Source organism: Cydia fagiglandana, chromosome 18 (assembly GCF_963556715.1).
Source record: "Cydia fagiglandana chromosome 18, ilCydFagi1.1, whole genome shotgun sequence".
In the NCBI taxonomy this organism is placed as follows: domain Eukaryota; kingdom Metazoa; phylum Arthropoda; class Insecta; order Lepidoptera; family Tortricidae; genus Cydia; species Cydia fagiglandana.
In genome coordinates, this window is record NC_085949.1 from 16,487,470 (window position 1) to 16,497,437 (window position 9,968).

General features: G+C 40.2%; 1 protein-coding gene across 1 annotated transcript in view; it reads left to right on the forward strand.

The window, feature by feature from the left end:
- Window positions 1-6,631, forward strand: part of LOC134673418 (alanine--tRNA ligase, mitochondrial) — a 33,316-nt gene extending 26,685 nt beyond the window's left edge. The window contains exons 12-15 of the mRNA XM_063531404.1: window positions 148-356; window positions 1,294-1,501; window positions 4,067-4,192; window positions 5,197-6,631. Coding sequence (XP_063387474.1) covers window positions 148-356; window positions 1,294-1,501; window positions 4,067-4,192; window positions 5,197-5,316 — 663 coding nt within the window. The 3' untranslated portion in view covers window positions 5,317-6,631. The remainder of the gene's footprint in view (window positions 1-147; window positions 357-1,293; window positions 1,502-4,066; window positions 4,193-5,196) is intronic.
- Window positions 6,632-9,968: the final 3,337 nt, after the last annotated feature.

A 9,968-nucleotide genomic window follows, 5' to 3' on the forward strand; every position in this document is an offset into this window, starting at 1 on the left:
ACAATAAAGTAAATACATACATACATACATATTACATACATACTATGAATCTTGTATTACAGAAAATAAAAAAGATAGACTGAAACTCACACAATTTAATATTTATTTGAATTTATTTTCTTTTAAAGCCATTATTTTTACTTCTAGGCGCGCGAACTCTTCTGCAAATCCCACCAACTGTTCAAAGTCTCGGACCTTCTGGGTCCCGAACAGAGCAAGGAGCAAGTGACGGAGATCAAACGGCGGCTATCCGAGCTGTGTGCCGGCAGCGGGGCGCCGTACGCTGAGTATAGCCAGTGCCTTGACGTGCTGGATAGAGTGCAGAAAACTGTTGCTACCAATGACCTCGCTTTACAGTAAGTAAATACTAATATTTACCTTCTGGGCCCCGAACAGAGCAAGGAGCAAGTTACAGAGATCAAACGGCGGCTAACGGAGCTGTGTGCCGGCAGCGGGGCGCCGTACGCTGAGTATAGCCAGTGCCTTGACGTGCTGGATAGAGTGCAGAAAACTGTTGCTACCAATGACCTCGCTTTACAGTAAGTATTCTAATTATCTTTTAAATGCATAATTATTCTAATTAAAGCTTTTTTCAGTCAGTAAGTTGAATGCCATCTTTCGACACAAATGATTAACACTTTTCGAACGCCATTTAACTTTGATCCTTATTTTTTCACTGTTATGTGTTAAATTTGTTAAATGTCAAAAAAATATCGCCATCTAGGTACTCGACAGTAGGCCAAAGAAATGGCGCCATTGTTCAAAAAGATGCCACCATACCTTTGGCCTATCCTCGAGTAGATGGTGATACTTTTTGTCATTAACCAAATTTAACACATATCGGTGACAAAATAAGGATCAAAGTTAAATGGCGTTAAAGTGTATGCGTAAAAGTGTTAAGATGGCGGTAAATGTACCAACTACATAATTTACTTTCACAATATTCCTCTAGTTTAAATTCTCTTTGCTTTAAGTTATTTAAATTACAGTTGTCGATTAGAGCTTCAATTAATAGCATACTTTTTGTGAAAAAAATATCACGAACCTAATACTACTAAGAGCACTTTAAAAATGCTAACGCCACTTGCACCGTCCCACTAACCCCGGTTTAACCGGTCAAACCTGGAGTTACCATGGTTACCAGTACATTTTGACACTGGGTTAACGGTTTAACTGCTTAGCCCCGGGTTAGTGGGATGGTGCAAGTGGGCCTATGAGCACTTTATAATGCTCTAAGGGTAACAAACTGGGTGTTTCTTTTTTCTCTTTATAAACATCTCGTTCCTTTCCCAGTTCAATCGTGGAAGAAGAAATCCGCGACGCAACCGACGAAGCGACCCGCGACGGGCGACGCTTCGTCGTCCACTTCCTACGATGCTCCTACATCATGGCGCCCATCACGGCCACTACGGCGCTGAGGAGCCACCGCGCTGGCGGCACGCCCACGCTACTGCTGGGCTGCGCTCAGGGCGTCATCACGGCCGTCTGCACGGTGCCCAAGGTCAATAGACTAGTACCCTTCCTACTGTTCCCACATCATGGCCCCATCACGGCCACTACGGCGCTGAGGAGCCACCGCGCTGGCGACACGCCCACGCTACTGCTGGGCTGCGCTCAGGGCGTCATCACGGCCGTCTGCACGGTGCCCAAGGTCAATAGACTAGTACACTTCCTATTGTTCCCACATCATGGCCCCATCACGGCCACTACGGCGGTGAGGAGCCACCGCAGTGGCGGCACGCCCACGCTACTGCTGGGCTGCGCTCAGGGCGTCATCACGGCCGTCTGCACCGTGCCCAAGGTCAGTAGATTAGTAAACTTCCTACTGTTCCCACATCATGGCCCCATCACGGCCACTACGGCGGTGAGGAGCCACCGCAGTGGCGGCACGCCCACGCTACTGCTGGGCTGCGCTCAGGGCGTCATCACGGCCGTTTGCACGATGCCCAAGGTCAGTAGACTAGTACACTTCCTACTGTTCCCACATCATGGCGCCCATCACGGCCACTACGGCGCTGAGGAGCCGCCGCGCTGGCGGCACGCCCACGCTACTGCTGGGCTGCGCTCAGGGCGTCATCACGGCCGTCTGCACGGTGCCCAAGGTCAGTAGACTAGTACACTTCCTACTGTTCCCACATCATGGCGCCCATCACGGCCACTACGGCGCTGAGGAGCCGCCGCGCTGGCGGCACGCCCACGCTACTGCTGGGCTGCGCTCAGGGCGTCATCACGGCCGTCTGCACGGTGCCCAAGGTCAGTAGACTAGTACAATTCCTACTGTTCCTACGCTTAAACCCCTTAACCGATTTGGACAAAGTTTGAGCCCCGAGAAAGGACATAGGGTAGTTTGGTAGTTTTTATGATAAATAAAATATTGATTGATTGATTGAATCATCATCATCATTGCACGCAGACGAAGTCGCGGACACAACAAATATGTTTAAAAATAAAACAGTAGGTATAGTTGGTCAAACCAATTTGTTAGTCAGTGGAAAACTATACTCATCATTTTCTTTTGGGTGCTAGTACTAGTGTAAGACAAAGATAGTATGATGCTCTCTGTCTATGATTGAAATGAGACAGACGTGACAGTCCCTTGACAAACCGTAATGTTTAACATTCTTAAATAGCTTTTTCTCAAAAATGGACGTCAAAGTCGACTTTGCCGTGTAAAAAATAGGTCGCGAAGCGCGGAGTTTATGGTCAGTCAAAAATTAAAAAGTTAAAAACATTGCAGTCTCGATTTTAGGACTGCAATGTTGCATACAAATTCCATTATTTGTCGAGTTCCAAACTTTTTAAAAGTTGTAATGGCCATATCAAATGAAGGCACAGGCCCATTAAACAGCCAAACAGATGATTAGTACCGCGACTATTTAGCTGTCTCAAATAGGTTGGCGTATTTTCGGCAGAAAAATACACTTCTATTTTTTTATTAAAAAAAATAAAAAGGCGGCAAGGGCTTTATTCCGTGAAAATATATATAGGTGAACCAGGATCTATTGAGGGTGCGCCATGTTACGGAAATTTGTTGGTACTAATTTCTAGCAATGGCAACAATTTTAATAATAGACAACATCTACCCTCTATGATAGTTGTCAATATTGACAATGTAAACATTGCTTTGTCTAGTTTCGTGTGAATTATTATTAGACTGCAATAATCATGCCGAAAGTTTTAGATTTTACAGAGAAAAAAGTTGTAAATAGTGTATATAGTTATTAATTGGAAAAAAAACGTGCGGGAGAGGAATTTCTTCCATTAGACAACATAACGAAATTAGCATCTGAATTGACGGGTAAGTTTCAAACTTATGGACAAATGTCACTATAGTCAGGTCGTCACGATTTGGTTGATGTCTTGTAATAGTTTGATTTGTGTATTAGGTGTATCGCATGCATCGGTATCACGGATTGCTTTTGTTCCAAATGCACTGTTGTCATATAATGACAAAGAAAAAAAAGTGACTACCACGAGTTCTTGAATAAAGATAATTTTAAAAAGTGGGTCACAGAAAAACTTATTCCCAATCTCGACAAAAATTCCTGTGTTGTCATGGACAACGCAAGATATCTTTCTTTTCAGGTCAATAAAGCACCTAAAACTCAATGGAAGAAGGGAACAATTGTCAAATGCCTCGATGACAATAATATTAGTGATCCGCGAAAAGCAACTATAGCCACTTTGCTAGTTATCGTGAGGAAAAATAAGCCCGATTCGCACTTATTAAAGTTGTCGGAATAAAACAAAAATCATCTGCCAATTTCCATTGTCCCCACTATACAAATTGTTGCTATATAAAATTCAAAACGAGCGCCCTCTTGACAATACTCCCAAAGTTCTGGTTTACCTATACGTAAGAATGTTGCTTTTGTAAAATATTTCTATGATATTTATATTTCTTGCACCATTTTTGAGAAAAGCACTATATATGACTCGGCTGGAAGTCTACTTGCTGGCTTCGGATTCAATTAAACGGACTCCCAAGGTCGTCCGTTTAAAACGAATCCTCAGCCTGCAAGTAGCTACTTCCGAGCCTCGACAATAATGTACTATTTTTCAACAGGACATGACGTCACACTCATTCAACGCGAAACAATGGCTAAGCAGTATTCTGCCAGTATTCAAAGCGGAGTTGGTACCGACGCCCGACAATGAATCCAACACATACGCCGAGATGACTGGCACTAAGGTAACTTATTATTATCAAAGAGAATAGTGTATAGAGGCGAATTGTCAAAGTAAATTATGTAGCCACTGTAAATTTACTGCCATCTTTCGACAGAAAACCTGTTAGAACGCCATTTGACTTTGATCCTTATTCTTTCGCTGATACGTGTTAACTTGTTAAATTTTAATATTATACTCGACTGTAGGCCAAACGTATGGTGCAATGTTTTCGAGCAATGGCGCCATAACCTTCAGCTTATTCTCGAGAAGATGGCGTTAATATTAATATTTAATAAGTTAACACATATCAGTAAAAGAATAAGGATCAAAGTCAAATGGCGTTCTAACATTTTTATTTTCTGTCGAAAGATGGCAGTAAATTTACAATGGCTATATAATTTACTTTGACAATCCGTCTCTATGCATTCTATTCTCTTTGCGGAAACTAACAGTTGTCCTATCTGTTCTAAGAGAGAGCTTAGAGCAAACGATTGGCATCTTGGCTGAGCCATCAGGTGATGATATTATCATTGTAGTAGGAGTAGTACACTCTTTATCGTGCAAAAAGACATATTAAAGATAACATAAAATTAGTAAGAAGTACAAAGGCGAACTTATATCCCTTTGAGGCGAACTTATCCCTTCCGTAAGTAAATTTGAGTAGATGAGAGGAGAGAGTGTAAAGAGCGTGACAAATGCAGCAAAATGTATACAACAAGAAAAGATAAAGGATATAAATACATACACAATTTATAAGTTAAACATACATATATTACACAAAAAGGGATGGGGAAAATACACAAAGAATTGGAAAGAATTAAAAAAATATAACAGAAAAAAACAGAATCATTTAAAAATTTTTAGACATGGTCGTTAAAAATACCATTAGAGGTGTCGATTTTAATTTTTTTTGTAATTTCATAATAAATTGTGATATTTTTTTTTCCTCGAGTAGTCATGAGCAGGTCCATCTTTATCGTTGAATTTTGGGACACGTTGTATAAATATAATTATATTGTGTTCCAGGTGAGCCTAATAACCTGCGAGCAGCTGGTGCAGGACGCGATGCGCGCCGCCATTAAGTACGCCAACACACACACCACCACCACTGACGACTCCAACACCAAAGTGGCCGACGCCAACTGAACTTTTGACGGTATCATCGCTGGACTGTCCATTGGTGGATCTTATGCCTTTTGTAATAAGAACACTTTTAAACTCTCGCGCTTTGTACACGTATAGATGGTCGAGCAAATCTTGTCAGTATCGAAAGGCGCGAAATTCAAATTTTCTATGAGACGATATTCCTTCGCGCCTACATTTTTCAAATTTGCCGCCTTCTACTGACAAGATCTGCTCGACCAACTATATTTGAATACACTATAGTGTAAACAACATTATTTGCGGTATTTGACGTCTGTCACTCACAACAGCAATACTACGTAAAATGTCTTGCACATCGAAATCACAAAGGAAAACAACTGCACTGCGAACGTTTACGTTCTACGTCTTTTTTTTATTTATTCTGGGGTTGGCCGGACACCACCGTCATGAATCGGTAGTCGTCTAAACAAATCGATATGAATTTTTCATTTTTCTTTTAATAAAAATAAGGAAAAGGTGGATAATTAACTGTAAATATGGATATATTTATCGTCACTTAACAGACAACAAATTTGACACAGAAATAACATAAATAAACTTTAAAATAGATCCCCAGTTAGTTTCAATTTTGACAGTGGGTGCGACCTACTCGGTCGGTGTATTAAATGCATTTAGCTTGCGGGAAAACCATATAATTCTAGCTTTATTTAAATCTCAAATAAAAATTCATTATACGTCACAATTCGATACCTCAGTCTACGTGCCATCCAATCGTAATCGCTTGCTGTGACAATCGATTTGCGTTAGTTACATCTCTATATACGTCAGTCATAATGTGTCAAATACCGCAAATAATGTTGTTTATACTATAACGGGTCTAACGCGATATAATTCCATTCGACGTTTCAGCTGAGTTGCACCAGCGGTACTCCCGTTAGTGTATTTAAATATGTTTTTGTAATAAGGTCCACCGATGGACAGTTAACCGATTCGTTGCGTGTACCATTTTCGAAAACTTTTGGCTGTGGCGCGGAACAATCATTTCATGACACGGCAGGCATGCCATGCGCCATAGACTATGATGACACTCCTCCCGTGTCATACGCCACACGTAAAAAACATTGATGACACGGCAGGCGTGGCATCAGCACCGAATCGGTTAAGAGTCTAGCTGTTGCTGGGTAAACGCGCGTTGCTAAGGTTTGCGAGGAAATAAAAACTTAGAGGATATAACCAATGGAGACGCCATGTCTAAAATTTTCGGTACAAAATAGTCTGCCGTTTTTTGCGGGGGAGGGGCACATCAAATGTATAGGCACGTCATGTCAGATAAACGTCAGTCCATACATATGGTTGACATGTGGTTGACCATTGGCCGCCTATTTTCGACAGAGGGGAACGCCTGTTAATGGCGGCTCCATTGTTAATTACTCTGAGAATAAAAAGATTCTCCCAGTGCGGTGCTCGATAAGTTGACGCACGGTAAATATAGCGTAAAAACCACGGCCACAGAATAAATAATAGTACTAGGTACAGAAGGTTCACTCTCTAACAAAACGCGTCTAATACGAGAGATACAAACGCAAACGCAAGCGTGCGCGGCAACTACTACTGCTAGACATCAAAACTGGTGTAGGCCGCGTGTACTTGTAGCTACGCGACGAAATCGCGGAGTGAGCCACGCCTGCCACGACCGAGAGTGCTAAATGTCACAGTTTGTGATATAGGTGCAATGAGATTAATTTTAGTTGTTAAAATGATGTTATATTATCACAGCTACTGACACTAAAGTTTGGTTGATTTTTGTTTTTGTAAAGGATAAATCCTCACCTTTAATTTTGAACTTTAGGCCGTAGTTTGTAGATGTTCTTGGTGCTATAAATATTCTGATCATTTCTGATGATTTTATGCTCTCCTGGTTAATTTAATCGATGCAGCGTGCTGTCCGAGTGTCCTCGTCGCCAATATTATATCTTGGATTAAAACTACTTAATTTTGTAGATATATTTTATTGGAGCTTAAACCACACACAAGGAGTGACACTGGAGAAGAGAACGTTCCATTTCACATATACTACACTAGGTATGTATCATTTCATAAAAGCATTGTCTGATAAAAACAAAAACAGATAGTCTTAATAGTTGTAATGCTTATTGGATATTGATGCAGTTTTTCCCAATATTCTGGTTACTGTTTATGTCGCTATTGTTGCTTAGTTTATAATTAACTATTACAGTACATATGGTACTACTTTACCGCCCTAGTGCGATAAGTACCTAGCACATTACTTAACTATCTCGTAAATTTAAAGGGCCATAAATGTACTGTAAACCTTTGTACAATACACGTGCGAAAAGGTAATTCGCAACGAGTGGTGATAAATTGAAACACGACCAAAGGGAGTGTTTTAAATCGACACGAGAATATCTACTTTTCGCACTTGTATCGTAATATATTATTATAATAGAAGACAAGTTAAGGCAGCTGTCTGATAAGAGGCGATAAAGCGAGTAGCGATCATATAATTATCGCAAAAGTCGTACCCCCTTAAGGCCTGTGCACACCGGCTGCGTGTGCGTGACGTGCACGTGCGCGTGCGGCGTTGTAGTATACAGATCCTTATGAGAGACGGCACACCGCTTGCGTGACGTGTGCGTGTGCGGCTCCAACATTTTAGCGCACGCACACGCGCACGTCACGCACACGCAAGCCGGTGTGGCTCGGCCTTTATTCATAAACGTTTATGAATAAGGGGGTTAGTCCCTAACTTTGCAGACTTAAATAAAACGAATTGCCCGCCAATCGCTACTTGTCGGACACCAACCTAATAATAGATTGCTTATATTTAGTAATAGAGCGGTCAAATCTTACAATAAAAAAACATTGCGTGATGTAGTTCTGTATTTTTTATATATTGTTTATAGTCATTGGAGGAATGTGAGACTATGTTTTGCAAGCAAAAAAAAGTTGTGCTCCCTGCGTAATTTCCAAAAAACTGCAAAAATTTCGGAGTTTTTTCAGTTTTTGCACTTTTATTAAAAAGCTATGGGTTTTTGGTCAAAACTTGCTATGTAACGTTAAAAGAACATTAAATTTGGAACAATTTAAGCCCATGTACAGCGCCGCATGTTAAATAGTTCATGAGATATGGAACTTTAAAAAAAGGGTATTTTTTCCTTAGAATGAAATTTTTAGTTTTTCTTATATTTCAGGACAAATATCGGCACAACCGCTCATGCTATCAGATATATTGCAATAAATAAAGTTGTAGCATATTTAATTACCTTTCATTTAAGTGCAAGAAAGGGTCAGTAAGTTCTACAGTTCTCTAGTTATCGTAAAAAAATGAAATTGCTATAATGAGGAAGGCAACTAATGTATTGTTTTAAGGCATTGTCAAAATCCGTACAAAAGGCAGTACCATCGTCGAGAATGCCATCTACGATTAACTTTTACCGGCCTTCTCGGATAGCAGCAGAGCGATGTTAGAGATCAACCATTTTTAAAATGCACTCCCCTCTCAAGCACTTCATTCATTCAGTAATGAAATCAAGATACAAACTGTAGATTGACTTGCTTTTAGGCTCCACTTTTTGGTCTTAGCCATTGATTGTAGTCCACGATACCGATTCTTATTTAAGAATGTTCTGGTTTTGATCTTGTTTTGATACGACCTTGACGATAGTTCACGGTGATTGGCGTGGTGTTGACGAAACGCACCGGAATCACGGATAGTCGTGTCAATAGATATCTAGCTGTCGCTTTTCAGTGCTCTTGGCTGTACTGTGAGTCGTGTTAATACAAGATCACGATAATATCCTGTATCGAATATAACCACAACAAATGGATACATCAGAATCAGCTACCATTACCCACTCTAGGTATACGTTTGTGTTATAATCTATGGGTTTTAACTAGCAATATCCTATTACTAAGTCTTAACTACATATAAAGGTGTATAGATTGACAAACCAAATCGGGAATAGAAGAAGAACTAAACGAAACACGTAGTATGTACTAGTTTTTATTCAGTAAGGTATAGATAAGTGTGTGTTAACATGATGCATGATCTGCCAAGCCGGGTAGATTGCATACATTTGTTACTTTCTAGCAATGAGATATTCTTTTAGCATAATTAGTTAATCATGTTAACATTGAGATATATTTGGTTACGAATTATACATATAGGTACCTTCTTAAATATCCAATTTGTAACTCAAAAACTTCAATATGTATTTGCCGTATTTTCTATTGACAAATTAGTCCAATTATTTTTATTTTTAATTGGTCCCGACTATAAATTCATTTGTACAGTAAAGACTGAAATAGTTATTTATAGTCACAACCCGTGGATTGACAACTCACTGAGCAGTAGCTCCACATACATTTAGCCTTAACAGCCATTGGAAAAGAATTTGCATTATTTGCAATATTCCGTGTAAATACGGTAAACCACTGAAGAAGTTATAATATACTGGTAACTTGACAAGACTGAGTCACATCCATGCCTATAGCACAAACATATACTTAGCGTGGGTAATGGTAGCTGATTCTGATGTATCAATTTGTTGTGGTTAGGATATTATCGTGATCTTGGATTGACACGACTCACAGTACACTCAAGAGCGCCAAAAAGCGACAGCTAGATATCTAATAACACAACTTCCAGTGATTCTGGTGCGTTTCGCCAACAC